This window comes from Rhinopithecus bieti, unplaced genomic scaffold (genome assembly GCF_001698545.2).
Source record: "Rhinopithecus bieti isolate Rb0 unplaced genomic scaffold, ASM169854v2 scaffold_61117, whole genome shotgun sequence".
NCBI lineage: Eukaryota > Metazoa > Chordata > Mammalia > Primates > Cercopithecidae > Rhinopithecus > Rhinopithecus bieti.
This window is the reverse complement of record NW_016824934.1, coordinates 298,570-317,623: the sequence shown is the minus strand read 5'-3', so window position 1 is coordinate 317,623 and position 19,054 is coordinate 298,570. Positions and strand designations below refer to the sequence as shown.

At 45.6% G+C, this 19,054-nt stretch overlaps 1 protein-coding gene across 1 annotated transcript in view; it reads left to right on the top strand.

The window, feature by feature from the left end:
• The window catches only part of THADA (THADA armadillo repeat containing), a 349,278-nt gene that overhangs the window by 292,620 nt on the left and 37,604 nt on the right, over nt 1–19,054 (top strand). The window contains exons 36-37 of the mRNA XM_017862713.1: nt 4,460–4,613; nt 11,767–11,898. Coding sequence (XP_017718202.1) covers nt 4,460–4,613; nt 11,767–11,898 — 286 coding nt within the window. The remainder of the gene's footprint in view (nt 1–4,459; nt 4,614–11,766; nt 11,899–19,054) is intronic.

Genomic DNA, 19,054 nt, shown 5'->3' with positions numbered 1-19,054 from the left:
GTGTCAGTAAAAGTGAACAGTCTCAGCAGGCAGAACCCCTGTGACATGTGTATGTAACATATACAAAAATATTGTTCATGCTGGTTTTTCAGTTTGAGTATAACTTGAGAAGACTTCTTTGGATGCCACCTTTCTTTTCTCTTGTTTCTTTTTTTTTTTTTTTTTTTTTTTTTTTTTTTTTGAAGATGGAGTTTTGCTCTTATTGCCCAGGCTGGAGTGCAGTGGCACAGTCTCAGCTCACTGAGACCTTTGCCTCCTGGGTTCAAGTGATTCTTCTCCTGCCTCAGCCTTCTGAGTAGCCAGGATTACAGGCGTGTGCCAGCATGCCTGGATAATTTTTTGTATTTTTAGTGGAGGCAGGGTTTCACCATGTTGACCAGGCTGGTCTCGAACTCCTGACCTCAGGTGATCCACCCGCCTCAGCCTCCCAAAGTGCTAGGATTACAGATGTGGGCCACTGCGCCCAGCCTGTTTTAGGCATTTTTAAAATTAGAGTTCATGGGGGTAACAGAACCTTCCCCCCAAAACACATATGCCCAAACTCCTTATGTTTCCCCCCATTTCTCTAGCTGAACTCTTTATTTAAAGATGAATAAGCATGTCAATTCCAGAAATATTTAGGATTACAACCTAGTGAACTAAGTATGAAAATACATCGCTAAGGCTTAAATATTCCCCCTAGAACATGACCCAACTGGCTCTGGATGGAGGCCCAGATACGCCCCACCTGTTTTACATGTCCTTTGTTAGTGAAGTAGAACTAAAGTAAGAAAAACAGCTTCCTGGGAAGATGTCTTAAGACAAATACATGCTACTTAGGTGCATACAAGAAACATAGCACCATCACAGAATCACAAGTAGAAGGCAACCAAATACCACAGGAAAATTACCTGAAGATCCGGATTCCACACAGCCACACTGATGGTGGTGGCATAACATTGTGAACCCTGAGCCCTTACAATAAACCTAGCACTGATGTGTAGGTACTGCAGATACAAAGATGAACAGAGACTAGAGGTATAGTCTAATGAGAGAAAGAGAACATTAGATAATTACGTTATATGCTCTAGTAGGAAGGTGTGCCAGGGCCATGGAAACCCAGAGGAAGGAGCGAGAGTTCAGAGGCTGAAGAAGACTTCATAGAGGAGATCATGAAGTTCAGAGAGCATGGGGCTGGGCAGAGATAAAACTGAGGGTAAGAATTAACAAGCAGGTCCAATTTCCTTAGATCTGTCATTCAAAGGCAAGCCAGGGAGATAAAAAAAAAAAAAACCCAAAAAAGTCAGGTGGGGTGGAGGGAGTATAAGAATGGAGATGATTTGCTAAAAACTATAGCCCAGGGGAAAAAAAAGAAAAACGGCCAGACATGGTGACTCACACCTGTAATCCTAGCACTTTGGGAGGCCAAGACAGGCAGATCACCTAAGGTCAGGAATTCGAGACTAGCCTGACCGACAGTGAAACTCCATCTCCACCAAGAAATACAAAAATTAGATGGGCGTGGTTGTGGGCGTCTGTAATCCCGGCTACTCGGGAGGCTGAGGCAGAATTGCTTGAACCTGGGAGGCGGAGATTGCAGTGATCTGAGATCATGCCACTGCACTCCAGCCTGAGCAACAGAGCAAGACCCTGTCTCAAAAATAAACAAAACAAACAAACAAACAAAAAATACCAGATCCGGGCACAGTGGCTCACACCTGTAATCCCAGCATTTTGGGAGGCTGAGGTGGGCAGATCACCTTGAGGTCAGTAGTTTGAGACCAGCCTGGCCAACATGGCAAAACCCCATCTCTACCAAAAATTATAAAAATTAGCCAGGTGTAGTGGCATGTGCCTGTAATCCCAGCTGCTCAGAAAGCTGAGGCAGGAGGATCGCTTGAACTCAGGAGGTGGAGGTTACAGTTAGCCAAGATCATCTCACTGCACTCCAGCCTGGGCAACAGAGCAAGACTCCATCTCAAAAAAAAAAAGAAAAAAAAAAACACCAAGTTCTAAGACAGAAGTCACCAGGCAGCCTAGCAAGACTACCAAGGCATTATTCTTATCCAAAGCTGTTTTTAACCAGTTATTATGTCCCGTACATGAATAAAGTGATATTTAATGAAAATTGGGAATTTTCCAGGGAGAAAAAAATGAACAGAACTGTAGAGAAATAGATAAAAGAAGCTCCTGGGGAAATGTGAGTTTCTTGGTGCATTGGGAATTAGCATCTTCCTCAAAAATACGCATCATATTAGTTGCATAGATGCCCATAGATGATCAAAGGAATCATTAGTTACATTTTGAACATTTAAAGAGTTTCAGTTGATAGGAGAAGTAAAGTACATGTGGAACAACAGTCCCTGTTAGAAAATGAAAGAACAGAGTTTAAATGATGAAAACAATCCAGATGTTTATCAACTGATGAATGAGTAAGCAAAATGTAGTATATCCATACAGTGGAATATTATTTGGCCATATTATCTGATTCCATTTATAGGAAATTTCCATTTATAGGAAATGTCCTGAATTGGCAAATTGATAGAGACAGAAAGTAGATCAGTACTTACTCAGGGCTGGGGAGATGGGAGGATAGGGAAGTGATAGCTAAAGGGTGCAGAGTTTCTCTTTGTGGTGATGAAAATGTTCTGAAATTGACTGTGGTGGTGATTGCACATATCTGTAAATACACCAGAGTTCACCGCATTGGCCAATTTAAATGAGTAAATTCTACAGTATGTAAACTGTATCTCAGTAAAACTGTTACTATTACAAACAACAAGGAGCTGAAGGTTGAGTTGATCACCAGTGGCCAATGATTTAATCAATCATGCTGTTGCAATGAAGCTTCCTTAAAAACCCTGAAGAATGAAAAGTTCAGAGAGCTTCTGGGTAGTGAACAGGATGCACCCAAGTGCCAGGAGGGTGGCACAGCCCAAAGCTCCATAGGGAAAGGACGTCCTGTGCTTGGGATCCTTCTGGACCTCTCCCTGTGGATCTTTCTCTTAATCTGGCTGTTCATTTGTATCTTTTAGCCTTTGTAATAAACTGATAATCTAGTTTTCTAAAAAATAAAAACAACACTGCTTTGTTTAAACAATAGTGTTAGATGCTGCTTTATTTATTTATTTAGCGATGGAGTCTCATTCTGTCTCCCAGGCTGGAGTGCAGTGGCGTGATCTTGGCTCACTGCAACCTCCACCTCCTGGCTTTAAGCAATTCCCCTGCCTCAGCCTCCCGAGTAGCTGGGATTACAGGCGTGCGCCACCATGTCCAGCTAATTTTTGTATATTAGTGGAGACAGGGTTTCACCATGTTGGCCTGGCTGGTCCTGAACGCCTGACCTCAGGTGATCCACCTGCCTCGGCTGGGATTACAGCCGTGAGCCACTGCGCCCAGCCAATGATTCTGCTTTAAATGTTTTAACAGAAACTCATAAATACTGTGGCTTAAATCAGATAGAAGCAGTCCAAAGCAAATGTAGCTTGACAGTGTTGAGTCACCAGGTTCTCATACTTTGTTGTTCTGCTGTCCTAAACACATAGTTTCTATCTTAAGGCCCCACCTGGTTGCTCCAGCTTCCACCATCTTGTCCTTGTTTAGCTAGCAGGAAGGGGAAACCCAGGAAATAAAGATCATGGGCATTTATTAAGGTATGACTTGAAAGTGCACAGATACTACTTCTAGTGTCATCCCAGTCTTCAGAACTTAATCACCTGTTACTCCCAAACGCAAGAGAGACTGGGACGTGTAGTCTCTAGCTGGGTGCCCATGGGCCCAGCCAAAAATCTGGGGTTCTGTTACTATAGAAGGGGCATCTGGTTATTGGTGACAAGAAGTTATTATTTGCTGGACAGTCTTTCCCCACAAATTTGGTCTTTATGAGACCAAATGTATGCCAGTGTTCTCATAACTTGATTTGCATCCAGAAAGACTAAAGGAAGGCCAGGAGCAGTGGCTCATGCCTGTAATCCCAGCACTTTGGGAGGCCAAGGTAGGCAGATCACTTGAGGCCAGGAGTTTGAGACCAGCCTGACCAACATGGCGAAACCCTGTGTCATTTTAACCCTGTCTAACAAAAATTAGCCAGGTGTGGTGGCGCATACCTGTACTCTCGGCTACTTAGAAGGCTGAGACAGGAGAATCACTTTAACCCAGGAGGCGGAGGTTGCAGTGAACCAAGATCGCACCACTGTACTCCAGCCTGGGCAACAGAGCAAGATCTTGTCTCAAAAAAAAAAAAAAAGACTAAAACAACTTGCTGTCTAGTCATAGTGACTCCGTCTTACCAAAAGACAAGTCAGGTTTTCTTCCTTGGGCATATTTCTCTCTAGTTGGAATAGAAAAGCAACTAAAAAACAACTTTCTTCCCACTGAGCTAAGAGCTAATCTGCAGGCCCAGTCTGGTGTAGGTCACCCCTAATTCCATGTCAGCCCTTGTTGCATCTTCTGAACTGATAGGTATATTTTGTGCTTTTAGAACAGGGAATTGATAGCTGCTGAGCTGAAGCAGTGGGTTCAGCTGGTCATCTTGTCCTGTGAAGACCATCTTCCTACAGAGTCGAGGCTGGCCGTCGTTGAAGTCCTCACCAGTACTGCACCACTTTTCCTCACCAACCCCCATCCTATTCTTGGTAAGTGTGCTGAGACGGAAGTCTGTTCACTTAAAATATGGATAGATACTCTTGCCTAAAAAAAGGGAAGGTGAAAGATGGCAACATGAAACCTGCCTTTATGTCTTTCAGATATATTCCTGCCATCTTAGTTCATGCTCTAATCATTTTCACGAACACACTCTTTTTTTTTGAGATGGAGTTTCACTCTTGTCACCCAGGCTGGAGTGCAATGGTATAATCTTGGCTCACTGCAATCTCCACCTCCTGGGTTCAAGCAATTCTCCTGCTTCGGTCTTCCGAGTAGCTGGGATTACAGGCGTCCGTCACCACGCCCAGCTAATTTTTGCGTTTTTAGTAGAGACAGGTTTTCACCATGTTGGCCAGACTGGTCTCGAACTCCTGACCTCAGATAATCCACCCACCTCAGCCTCCCAAAGTGCTGGGATTACAGGCGTGGGCCACTGCTCCCAGACCACCAACACACAAAAACCAGCCTCTTGTTTTTCAGCCTTACCCTAAACTTTTTTCTACAAAGATCTTTCTGAAATGCAAGTCTGATAATTTCAGTCCACTGTTTAAAACCTTTGAGTGGGTTCCCACTGCTTTCAGTATAAAGCCTAAACACCCTTTAGCATGGCTCACAAGGCCCTTCCTGTTCTGTCCCCTAACCCACTCCTCCTGCCTTATCCACCACTCCCTAACACAGGCCCTATGTGTCATCAGTAGGGAACAGTTCTCTAAATTAAACAAACCACTGCTTGACTGACTTCTATTTGTCTTTCAAGACTCAGCCTAACTGTCCTCTCTTCCGGGAGGCCTATTGCAGTAATCTAGGTGAGAAATGAATGGGTGAGTGTGAAGCTGTGACAGCAAGGAAGAGAGAACAGGCTCAAAAGATTTAGGAAGTAGAATCAACAGGACTTGGTGGTATTGAGGTTGATATAAAAGGAAAATTCAAGAATGACTTCTAGGCATCTGGCTAAAGTAACTGGATAGGCTGCTGGTTGCATTCAATGATTTTTGTTTTAAGTTGAAGGTATCTGTATTAGTCTGTTCTCACACTGCTATAAAGAACTACCTGAGCCAGGCACAGTGGCTAACACCTGTAATCCCAACAGATTGGGAGGCCAAGGCAGGTGGATCACCTGAGGTTGGGAGTTTGAGAACAGCCTGACCAACATAGAGAAACCCCGTCTCTACTAAAAATACAAAAATTAGCCGGGCATGGTGGCACGTGCATGTAATCCCAGCTACTCGGGAGACTGAGGCAGGAGAATCGCTTGAACCCAGGAGGCGGAGGTTGCGGTGAGCCAGGACTGTGCCATTGCACTCCAGTCCAGACAACGAGCAAAACTCCATCTCAAAAAAAAAAAAAAAACCAAAAAACCTACCTGAGACGGGGTAATTTATGAAGAAAAGAGGTTTAATTGACTCACAGTTCCATAGTCTTAACAGGAAACATGGCTGCGAGGCCTCAGGAAACTTACAATTATGGCAGAAGGTAAAAGGGAAGCAAATACCTTCTTCACATGGTGGCAGGAGAAAGAAAGAGAGAGAAGGAATAAGTGCCACACACTTTAAAACCATCAGATCTCATAAGAACTCACTCACTGTCATGAGAACAGCAAGGGGGAAATCTGCCTACGTGATCCAATCACCTCCTACCAGGCCCCGCCTCCAATTCGATATGAGATTTGGGCAATCCAGACCATATCATTTCACCCCAGGCCCCTCCTGAATCTCTTGTCCTTCTCACATTGCAAAATACGATTACCCTTTTCAAGAGTCCTCCAGTCTCAACTCATTTCAGCATCAACTCAAAAGTACACAGTCTAAAGACTCATCTGAGACAGGGTAAGTCCCTTCCACTCATGAGCCTGTAAAATCAAAAACAAGTTAGTTACTTCCAAGTTACAATGAGGGTACAGGTGGTGGGTAAATGCTCCTATTCCAAATGGGAGAGATTGGCCAAAACACAGGGGCTGCATGCCCCATGCAAGTTCAAAACCCAGCAGGGCAGTCATTAAATCTTAAAGCTTTAAGATAAATTCCTTTGACTCCATGTCTTACATCCAGGGCACGCTGATGCAGGGGGTGGGCTCCCAAAGGCCTTGTGCAGCTCTGCCCATGTGGCTCTACGGGGTACAGCCCCTGCATCTGCTTTCACAGGATGATGTTGAGTGCCTGCAGCTTTTCTAGGCACACAGTTCAAGCTGTCAGTGGACCTACCATTCTGGGGTCTGGAGGATGGTGGTCCTCTTCTCATAGCTCCACTAGGTGGTGCCCCAGTGGGGACTCTGTGTGGGGGCTCTGACCCCACATTTCCGCCTCTATATTGCCCTAATAGAGGTTCTCCATGAGGGCTCTGCTCCTGCAGCAGACTTCTGCCTGGAAATCCAAGTGTTTTCATCATCCCTCTGAAGTTTAGGCAGAGGTTCCCAAACCTCAACTCTTGCCTTTTGCACACCCACAGGCCCAACACCACATGGAAGCCACCAAGGCTTGGGATTTGCACCCTCTGAAGCAATGGCCCGAGCTGTACCTTGGCTCCTTTTAACCACAGCTGGAGCTAGAGCTGCTGGGACTCAGGGTACTGTGTCCCGAGGCTGCACAGAGCAGCTGGGCCCTGGGCCTGACCTAAGAAACCATTTTTTCCTCCTAGGCCTCCTGGCCTTTGATGGGAGGAGCTGCTATGAGGGTCTCTGAAATGCCCTGGAGACATTTTACATGTCATCTTGGCTGTTAACATTCGGCTCCTCCTTTTTTTTTTTTTTTTTTTTTTCTTTTGAGATGGAGTTTCACTCTTGTTGCCCAGGCTGCAGTGTAGTGGCACAATCTTGGCTCACTGTAACCTCTACTTCCTGGGTTTGAGCGATTCTCCTGCCTCAGCCTCCTCAGTAGCTGAGATTACAGGTGCCCACCACCATGCCTGGCTAATTTTTGTATTTTTAGTAGAAACAGGGTTTCACCATGTTGGCCAGGCTGGTCTTGAACTCCTCACCTCAGGCAGTCCACCCATTTTGGCCTCCCAAGGTGCTGGGATTATAGGCATGAGCCACTGCACCCGGCCTTGGCTCCTCTTTACTTATGCAAATTTCTGCAGCAGGCTTGAATTTCTTTCCAGAAAATGGGTTTTTCTTTTGTACCACATGGCCAGGCTGCAAATTTTTCAGCCTTTTATGCTCTGATTCCCTTTTAAATGTAAGTTCCAGTTTCAGATAATCTCTTTGTTCATGCATATGAGTATACACTTTTAGAAACAGCGAGGTCACATCTTGAATGCTTTGCTGCTTACAGTTTTTTTCTGTCAGATACCCTCAATTATCTCTCTCAAGTTCAAAGTTCCACAGATCTCTAGGGCAGGGGCAAACTACCACTAGTCTCTTTGCTAAAGCATAGCAATAGTGACCTTTACTTCGGTCCCCAATAAGTTTCTCATCTCCATCTGAGAGCACCTCAGCCTGCTTCACTGCACGTATCACTGTCAGCATTTTGGTCAAAACCATTCAACAAGTCTCTAGGAAGTTCCAAACTTTCCCACATCTTCCTGTCTTTTTCTGAGCCTTCCAAACTGTGTCAACCACTGCCTGTTACCCAGTTCCAAAGTTGCTTCCACATTTTCAGGTGGAAATGTCTTTATAGCAGTGCTCCATTTCCAGTACCAATTTTCTGTATTAGTCCATTCTCACACTCCTATATAGAACTACCTGAGACTGGGTAATTCATCAAGAAAAGAGGTTTAATTGGCTCACAGTTCCACGGGCTTAACAGGAAGCATGACTGGTAGACCTCAGGAAACTTACAATCATGGCAGAAGGCAAAGGGGAAGCAAGGCACAGCTTCCCATGGCAGAGCAGGAGAGTCAGAGAGCAGAGAGAAGTGCCACACACTTTTAAACCGTCAGGTCTTGTGAGAATTCACTCACTCTCATGAGAACAGCAAGGGGGAAATCTGCCTTCATGATTCATTCACCTCCCACCATCCACTCCAATTCGACATGAGATTTGTGAATCCAAACCATATTAGGATCTTTGGGACGTAAAGGTGGAGATATTTTGAAATTAAATGGATGTACAGATCTTAGCTGGTTTCCAGCATGTTGTACACCTCCATGTCTCTCCTGACTGCTACTCTGTGTGTCAAGAGTAATAGGAAAGGGCAGCATGTCAATGATGTGTAAGAACCAAGCTTGAGAAAATCCTAAGGAATTGAAAAGCATAGTTCTTTTTTTAAAAATGTTTAAATGGTGTTATTTTGTTTTTTTGTTTTGTTTTTAAGCATAGGGTTTAATAAAAGGAAAACCCAGGTTCTAAAGCCATCTTCAACCCCAGCCCTGCCCTCTCCTGCTGCGTTTAATCCCTTATTAACATGCTCTGATTCTCTTCTCACGTATTAGTAGAGTTATATTTTTGTGTACCTCTTCCATGCCCAGCCCTCAAGAATGAGACATGGTCAATTCCTCCAAGGAGCTTTCAGTATAGTTGTGGAGAAAGGATTTACAGAATAAAGGAGGGAATTGTTTTTTAGATAGTGAGATTCAAATTTTAAATGTTGTAGGAGTTTGGACCAATAAAGGGTCTCATGTCCCTGTATCTCTCTAGGATACAATGTTTTCTTCAATATGGTTTTAACTTTTTTCTTCTTAGTGACTTCAGGCATTTTTCTTACAGCCAGAGAGATATTGAGAAGGGACCTTCTGTGATTGTGATTTAATCATTAGACCCAGAGGAATAAGAGCAAAGGATGACAAACCTTAGTAAAGCTTCTCCAGTAAAGTTAATACCATTTTGCAGCACATTTTCTGGGTGACTTTAACTACTCAAACCCTAGCTCCTAACAGGTAAAATGTGTAGGGAATAACCTGGAATTCCTTTGTGAAATTGGGTCCTGTGCCTACAAGAACATGAAAAATAGGCGCAGTGACTCATGCCTATAAACCTAGCACTTTGGGAGGATGAGGCAGGAAGATCACTTGAACCCAGGAATTCGAGACCAGCTTGGGCAACATAGCAAGATCCTCTCTCTACAAATAATTTAAAAATTAGCCAGATGTGGTGGCGCGCACCTATAGTTCCAGCTACTCAGGAGGCTGAGGCAGGAGAATTCCTTGAACCCCAGGAGGTTGAGTCTGCAGTGTGAGCCCTTGTGCCACTGCACTCCAGCCTGGGCAACATAGTGAGACCCCATCTCAATGAAAAAAGGTACTGAATAGGTAGAAGCAAAGGACGTAAAAGTGCATGAGAGGCCAGGCACAGTGGCTCATGCCTGTAATCCCAGCACTTTGGGAAGCTGAGGAGGGTGGGTCTACCTGAGGTCAGGAGTTTGAGCCTGACCAACATGGTGTGAAACACTGTCTCTATTAAAAATACAAAATTAGCCAGGTGTGGTGGTGCATACCTGTAATCCCAGCTACTCGGGAGGCTCAGGTAGGAGAATCACTTGAACCCGGGAGGTAGAGGTTGCAGTGAGCCGGGATTGCACTATTGCACTCCAGCCTTTTAAATTATTGTAAAGGTAGAAATTTAATAAACTGTTAGGTCTTTTGCTAGTTACATTGTCATCGGTTTTAAATAAGCTCAAGTCTCTATTATCTGGGCAACAAGAGTGAAACTTCATCTCAAAAAAAAAAAAAAAAAAAAAAAAAGAAGTACATGAGAAAAGTCAAGGGCACAGCAAAGTCATTTAAGGAAAAAGAAAAATTGAAATGGACTGAAGAGGGAAGGATTTGAAGGATATAAATGATGACCATGTTAAAAGGGGAAAATATTAAGAAAGGGAGGTATTGAACCCTTACAGAACAGCTAGAAAGGATGGAGACTGAAAGGCTGAGTAAAATTTAAAGTCAGACCTGTAATGGAAAGAAGAGAACAAAACCCCAAATGGAGCCACTGTTTTATTGGTATGACTAAAGCATCAGTGACTCTGAAACCAGGTTCTCCATGTACAGATGAGGGAGAGGATAGACAAAGGGGAATTCTTAGGGCAGGGTAGTTTCTCCATTGAAAGGATGGCGATGCTGCGTGGTGGTCTTCCATGGCTGTCCAGTGATAACCTTCCACAAGCCCAGGCCCACCCCACCTGGACCAGAGGTACCCTTTCTGGGAGGCCATGCTCACCTCTCACTTTCATCTTGAATTCTATGTCAGTTACAGCAGTCCACTTTCATTTTTCCTCTTGTGAGTCACAGCCATGCAGTTTTGTTCTTGACAACTCATTGCTTTGTGTTTTTGACTTTATATTCCTTTTGATTGCTCAGGACAAGATACTATCTTTTATTGTTCATTGTCCACAGCAGCACCTAGCACAGGCTGAATAGACAGATTAGTGGCCAGGAGTAATAATGGCATTCAGATAGTGGACCCCCTACATACATGGGACACAAGCTGCTGCCTTTATCATGGGTCTTTCTCTTTTTTTCTTTTTTTTTTTTTGGTTGGGGGCGAGGATGGAGTCTCTCTCTGTCACCAGGCTGGAGTGCAGTGGCACGATCTCAGTTCACTGCAACCTCTGCCTCCCGGGTTCAAACGATTCTCCCATCTCAGCCTCCCAAGGAGCTGGGACTACAGGCGCCCACCACAATGCCCAGCTAATTTTTGTATTTTTAGTAGAGATGGGGTTTCATCATATTGGCCAGGATGGTCTCAATCTCTTGACCTCGTGATCCACTCACCTTAGCCTCCCAAAGTGCTGGGATTACAGGTGTGAGCCACTGTACCCAGCCTCTTTTTATTCATGCCCCTAGAGCATAATCTTGATTGATGCTTTACTTTCAGAATTTATAGGCTCAGACACTTGAATCAACACTGGGCCAGTTTCTCCAAAGCAGTCTTATGCATAAAGTTTTCTTCTAGAGAATCAGGACTCAACTAGAAGAGCAGGGCACCGGGTCTTTGTCAGCTGGGCAGCATCTTCTGGAGGCCTTGCCTAGGGCTGGTTGCCTCCAGAAAGCCTACCTCCTCCCCCCAAAAAAGACATTTCCATATCTGCTCCCTTAGAAGTCTCTCTTTGCCAATGTTTGTCTAACACTCTTTCTATCTTAACAATACCCAGAAAAAAAGGAATAGCTGCAACTCATTCAGTGCTCCTCTCTTCCACCAGGGATTTGAAGCAGTATTTGCACCTGCCTTTTAATTGCATTCTAGGTAATTCAGATTCCTTTTGGTCTTCTCAGAGTTGCAGGATACACTTGCTCTCTGGAAGTGTGTCCTTACCCTTCTGCAGAGTGAGGAGCAAGCTGTTAGAGATGCAGCCACGGAAACTGTGACAACTGCCATGTCACAAGAAAATACCTGCCAGTCAACAGGTACCTCGTTCTTATCCTTTCGCATTGCCTTATTGCTGTAGGATAGGGGTTGGCACACCTTTCTATAATGAGCCAGATAGTATCTTAGGCGTTGTTGGTCATTTGGTCTCTGTCTTAACTCTGCCATTTTAGTGAGAAAGCCACAAACAGTAGGTAAACAAATGGGCATGACTGTGTTCCAATAAAACTTTGCTTACAAAAATAGGCAGCTTCTCAGATTTGATCTACTAGCCATAGTTTGCTGACCCCTGCTCTAGGACATCCTAGAGAAAAATTATTTTTAAATGTAGAAATTTAATAAACTTTTAGGTCTTTTGCTAGTTACATTGTCATCGGTTTTAAATCAGGCCAAGTCTCTATTATCTGTGTGGTTCCATAACTCGGGAATCACGAAACTATCATTTTGTTCCTGTGTGAGTTTTTGTATGTGACAGAAAGCTACAAATGATTATGTGTACATTAAGTTTCTCTACTTTGTGTCCTAGCTGCTCATTTGATAATGACATGAACCCAGGAGGGAAGAGGGGAGTGGAAAGAAGAGCACCCTAGCTGGGTAGTCCTGAGGTCACAGCCATAGTATAAGCGGTTACAGCCCCAGGCCCATCTGGGAGGATGCCTGCTTTAGTGGACTTGGATTCTCTTGGGGCTGGGTGTCAGGAAAGGTCTCTGGATCAACCGTCCCAATGAGAAGCAAGAACACTGTTTTGAGGCAAGGGATCAAAGCTGAGCAAAGAAGTTCACCTTAATAGACAACAGAATGAGAGAAGAGGAAGCCAGATAGCCTTTGTAATTGATGCAAGGCCCCACATCAGTTACTCTGGCTGGGGCTCCTTGCCAAGGCAGAACACAGGACTGTGTTCCCTGGAAGCCTCCCGAGATGTGTGAACCTTCCAGGATCTGAATCCGCAGTCTAAATGGTCTGTGCATGCTTCTCTGCCTATGTGGAAGAAGCTAGTTTTGGAATAATCTCTCAGTGATACTGCACCAGGGCAGGTTTCACCTAGATCAGCTTTTCCTCTCAGCAGGATAGCATTTGGAACGGAGCCACAAGTGATATGCAAGCAGGCTCCCCTCAGCCCCCAACCTGCCAGACTTTCCTAATAGCTAAAATTCTGCCACTGGCAATTTATTCATTTTTCCAATTGCAGCATTTGCTTAGAAGGACACACAGAAAGCCCAGTGAGTGCTCAGTAAATATTTGTTGGAATATAATACACAGTAGATTCCGTACCCAGCCCAACTTGATTTTCTTAAGCATAATATAGGTCTTTTTCTTTAGACTGAAAAGCAGCTGGGGACTGAGAATTTTTTCAGGACCCTGATTTTTTTCTTTAATCAGAAGTTAGGCGACTGATTCATCAGAACAATATTGTCTTGTTTTAGGCCAAGCGCAGTGGCTCACGCCTGTAATCCCAGCACTTTAGGAGGCTGAGACGTGTGGATCACTTGCGGTCAGGAGTTCAAGACCAGCCTGGCCAATATGGTGAAACCCCATCTCTACTAAATATACAAAAATTAACTGGTGTGGTGGTGGGCACCTGTAATCCCAGCTGCTCGGGGGGCTGAGGCAGAAGAATCTCTTGAACCCGGGATGCATAGGTTGCAGTGAGCTGAGATAGTGCCACTGTACTCCAGCCTGGGTGACAGAGCAAGACTTCGTCTCAGGAAAAAAAAAAAAAAAAGAACAATATTGTCTTGTTTTACCATCTCTCAAGGATATCAGGTGCTGGTGGTAACTTCACATTCATTCAGCATATAAGGATTTTGTAGAATCACTGCTGATGTTTTCCTCTTTGGTGTTCCAAGTTAATTACCATTGAGTCTTAATTAACTACCTTAAAAGTACATGTTGTTTCTTTTGTCCCCAAATCAGTGGTTGGCTAAATGCCACAGTAAAATAACATTATTAAGTTGTGTTAATATTTAACGTCTTCTTTGAGAAGTTAAAATTACAATGAAAAAATTAAAGTTAGTTCTCAGTTTTCCTCCAAGAAAGAAATACAACACAAGAGCTCCACACCTCTGAGATCTCCCACTGTCAGTGAGAGATGGATGCAGACGGAGCTCTGCTCTCAGACCGTCTTCTAGCAGCCTGCTGGAGGAGCTTGGGGAAGTAGGAGGTGCATTCTGTGGGGTCTCTCTGGAAAGGGTCTGGAGAGTGGAGTGGGCCCAAAGGAAGGGAGAGATGTGACACAAATGAGAGCAGAACAGTCAATGCAGAAAGAGAAGTTGGAGCCAAAGCCTGGAGTTGGGGAGAACCTGGGAGCTGATTGGGCAGCAGTGAGTGAACTTCTGTGGTCAGAACACAGGCTCAGGCCAGGCAAGGAAGAGGAGCAGGAAATGAACTGAGCAAGGCAGGGGCACCCGCTTGTGGGATGGCTCAGTGCCAAGCCCCTATCTCCTGCAGGTAATGGGAAGCTGGAGAGGGTTTAAAGCAGGAATGAGGTGGGAAGGCACTCAGAGGAGACTGGTGTTATAGGAAACATACTTGTGGAATCTCTGGCAGCAGTGTGTGAGATGGGCCAGGGCTGGGGATGAGTGAGGGGACTTACCAGGCAGGGAAATCAGCTGGGGGCTGGCAGCGACAGTCCTCTCCAGCTGCTCTCAGTAGGGATGGGATGGAGAGGAGAGGACTGATGTGTGAGAGTACTGGTTGGGGTTTGGGTAATCTCAACATGGGGAGTGCTGCTGTGGGAGGTGGGAGAGAAGGGAAAGCATGAGGTGACTTCAGAGTTTCAAACCTATGAGGTGTCCAGGGAAAAATACCGAGGCATGCCTCTGGCACTGATGTAGAAGTCAGACCATGGCATTCCAGGAAGTGAAACGACCAGGAAATCGGGAAAGGCAGTCAGACACCACAAGTCACTGTGATCTAGGACAAAGTATTCCTTAGGTCTTGGAGAGCTCGACAATGGAAATGGAGAGGGCAAAGGGAGACCTTCGTCTACTGTGGAAACAGAATAGACTGCGCTCTGTCCTGCCTTCCTCAGAACGCAGCACAGCTATCCTGGGATCTCCAGTGCTCCTTAACAGATCTAGTTATCGGTCCCCATGGGCACTTTCTGGAACCTGTAGAAAAGGCAAACGTTAAATGCAGTCATTCAGACTTCCTCACCCTAAGATATCGTTTTGAATAATTGCCTTTATGTCTAGATTTGAATTAGTTAATGATTCTAGAAGGCCTGGGGAAAATAATGCCATGATTAGCCGGCCCTCCTAAGAATGGATTTCTTATTCACCTTTTTTGCCTGCTGGAATCTCCTGCACATGCTTCACCCCGCATAGGGAAGCATGAAACTCACAGCCTGTCAACAGCTTTCTCCCTGCAACGTCCGAAGCACCCTCAGCCCTTGGAAGTATGGACATCAGGGAGCCCCAGCTGCAGGACCCTCTCTGCCCCTCCCTCCCCACTCTGTAACAATCATGGAGCCTGCAGAAGGGAATGGAAGAAATGACATTTCCAGGACTTAAGAGTAAAGGATTGAAATTCGCAGCTAGGAGAAAAAAAATGTGTGGGCCAGACTCCAGGCAAGGCTCTGCCTTCCTCCTTTCCCTGCTCTGACTTCAGGCCTTGAAAAGCTCAGGAAAGAGCTCTAATGCAAGAGCAGGAGATGCTCAAGGCTATCTCTGCAGCTCCCCACCCTGTTCCACCAAGCGGCCACTTGGATCTGTTTTATATACCACATCGGGGATTTAATGTCAGATTTCATTTAAAAAAAGGCCTCTGTGTGGGAAAAACAACCTGGACAATATTTAACTTTAAATCCCGGCATTTGTATGATTCTTAAGTTAGGCAGAGTTCTGGGTGAGAGCAGCAGGGGAGGAACCCATGAAGGTACAAATTTGTGAAGCTGCCTTCAGAGGAAGAGAAGATAAGAAAGGTATCTTAGAAGGTTAGAAGGGCTAAAAGAAAGAATCCAGTGATTGGGGTTCTTCCATAGCCTTTCCTACAAGCCAGGGGTACCTGAGCCTTTTCTTTTTGTAGAGCTCTTTCACTCCAATGCAAGTTATCTGGTGTGGCTTAGCTGGAAATACTGCAGCGAGTTAGACCGAAGGACTCCAGGATGGACTTAAGGATGGCTAGATCAGGAGGTCCCCAGGCAGAACCCCATGTTCCACTTAGCGGAGGCAGGGTGCTTCTGGGAGCTGAATGGGCCATGGGGACAGGGCAGGCAGGGGGATGGCTTTCTGGACTTCCCTCAGGCTTCTTGCTTTTCCTGGCACTGGATCTCTCTGTCTTGCTCTTTCAGCTTCAGCCACTATTGGCCACCTAATTTAGATGGCCTGCTCCCATTCCCGTCTCCATTTGTAAGGCTCAGAAAACAGTTTCTGGCCAGGTGTGGTGGCTCATATGTGTAATCCCAGCACTTTGGGAAGCTGAGGTGGTCAGATCACCTGAGGCCAGGAGTTCAAGACTCGCCTGGCCAACATGGTGAAACCCCATCTCTAATAAAAATATAAAAATTAGCTGGGCATGGTGGTGTACATCTGTAGTCCCAGTTACTCAGGAGACTGAGGCAGGAGAATTGCTTGAACCCCGGTGGTGGAGTTTTCGCAGTGATGCAGTGAGCTGAGATCATACTACTGTATTCCAGCCTGGGCAACAGAGCGAGACTCCATCTCAAAAAAAAAAAGGGGGGGTGGGGAAACAGTTTCTGCTTAAGTTGATACAGGATAAGAGAAGGCACTGAGCAAGGAATTTTAAGGGGTACCAGATTTCATGCCTGTTGTTAGTGTTTTGGTTCAAGAAGGATGACTTCTTGGTAGAAACTTTATTATGGAAAAATGTATATATAAGACCTTTAAAGGGAGTAGTGGGCAGGCAAGCAGGCAGATCAGCTGTGGCTCTTTTTGTTGGAATACTGTTTCCAGGTAATTCTCGTCCCTCTCTCCTAGCAGGCCCCTTGCCCACAAAAAGTCATGTAAAACTTCTGCTTGTCCTGCCAAATATGGACATTTAGTGGGAATGCATTAAATCCCATCTTCTCGACAGCACCCCTGCCCTCCAGGATCTCCCCATTCCCTGAACCGCTGCAGCATTTGGTTATTGTATCATCACAGAGCCTTTGCTGTTCTACGCTTTTATCATTTTCCCTTTCCTGTGCTTTAGTTCTCTCTTCCCAACTAGCCCTCATGAACTTAGAGATTGTTTTCTATTAGGTACACAGTGGGTGCTCAATTTGTGTTAATGGATTGACTTTTCACCACAATCAGGTGGCAAAAGAAGCATGAGAGTACGCTTTAAAATAAGGAAACTCCAGAACAAGCAGGCAGACCCTCTCTGCTGGAACCAGCTCAAGGGGCAGCGTTTTTCACTGATTCATACCAACTAGGGTGGCAATCTTGCTGACTCGCGCACTGTCCGGGTCTGGTAGGCTGAGTTTGCAGCCTGTAGTGTTGGGTCCCTCCTCACTCCTACCTCTGAAGTCTGGGTCTTGGATTAGAGGACCAGAGAGCCAGCCTGGGGCTGCAGGGACCATGGCCCTGGGTTACCTGGGAGACACCGAAGGAGCCTCCTGTGCTTGGCATGGTGACCTGTAGAGACTGGAATAACAATGGTGTTTAGCAGGGAGGTGGAAGAAGGGAAGTAGGAGTGAGATGTAGAAAAATGAGACTCAGAGGTTAGAGAATGGAGCAGTAGGCAAGTGGCATGAGGTTGAGTCCAAGCAGCCATGTAGCCAGGGCAAGGCAAAGAAGGAAAAAACCAACATCTGCACATATATATACATGTGTGCATCATCGTCACCCACAGAGAGCCGGTGAGCCAGCATGAAAGGATGAACACTTCTCATATGCCCCGACCCTTGAGCAAACAGGGAGGGAAGCCTGGGAGGAGAGAGAGAGGGAGGCCTGGGTCACTGTGACATTTTCCAGTGGCCCCATGGAGTGAGACAGCTCAGTCAGCAAAGCCCCAGGCCTGTGGGACTTCACACTGAGTCACAGATGCTTCCACCCCTGGAACCTCTAAGGCTGCCCACCAGTCTCAGACCTGCAGCAGGCCCTGTGCTTTTTTCAGTTCTGCCAGATCACAGGGTCAGGCACTAGAAGGGCTCTGCAAGTACTGACTGCCTCCCTCCTTCTCCTGCCTTCCGTGGGCTCTTTCCTAATCACCTCAGGTATATTGTCTTCAAAGTGCCCTTTCTGCTCTGTGGTGCCAGAGCCTGGCCCCAGACTCAATATTATAGATGTACCAAGTACCTTTTTCTGAAGAAGAATGACCCAAAAAAGTTAAGAATCACTTTACTAGAATATATCCTCCTGCCTATCTCCAAGCCTGGCCTAAATTCCTCTTCAGATGAGTTACACTTATTTGCCTCCATCATTTATTTTTATTTTTATTTATTTTTTTGAGACGGAGTTTTACTCTTGGCGCCCAGGCGAGAGTGCAGTGGTGCAATCTCAGCTCACTGCAACCTCCACCTCCCGTGTTCAAGCAGTTCTCCTGCCTCAGCCTCCCGAGTAGCTGAGATTACAGGCACACACCACCATGGCTGGCTAATTTTGGTATTTTAATAAAGATGGGGCTACTACATGTTGCCCAGGCTAGTCTTGAACTCCTGACCTCAAGTGATCTGCCTGCCTTGGCCTCCCAAAATGCTGGGATTACAGGCGTGAGCCACCGTACCTGGCCATTCATCATTTATATGTGTCTACTTTAAAATTCTAAGTTGGGGCTAGGCACAGTGGCACATACCTGTAATCCCAGCACTTTCGGAGGCCGGGGCAGCCAGATCACTTGAGCCCAAGAGTTCAAAACCAGCCTGGGCAACATGGGGAGATCCTATCTCTACAAAAAATTTTAAAAATTAACCAAGTGTAGTGGTGCATGCCTGTGGTTCCAGCTACTGAGGAGGCTGAGGTGGGAGGATCACTTGAGCCCAGAACGTCAAGGCTACAATGAGCCGTGATCATGCCACTGCACTCCAGCCTAGGCAACAGAGTGACACCCTGTCTCAGAAAAACAAAACAAAACCAAAACTCTAAATTGTTTTCTGACCCCTTCTCTTACTCCTACTTAAGATAGTCTAGAGATTTTCTTTTTTTTTTTTTTTTTTTTTTGAGGCGGAGTCTCGCTCTGTCACCCGGGCTGGAGTGCAGTGACCGGATCACTGTGATCAGCTCACTGCAAGCTCCGCCTCCTGGATTTACACCATTC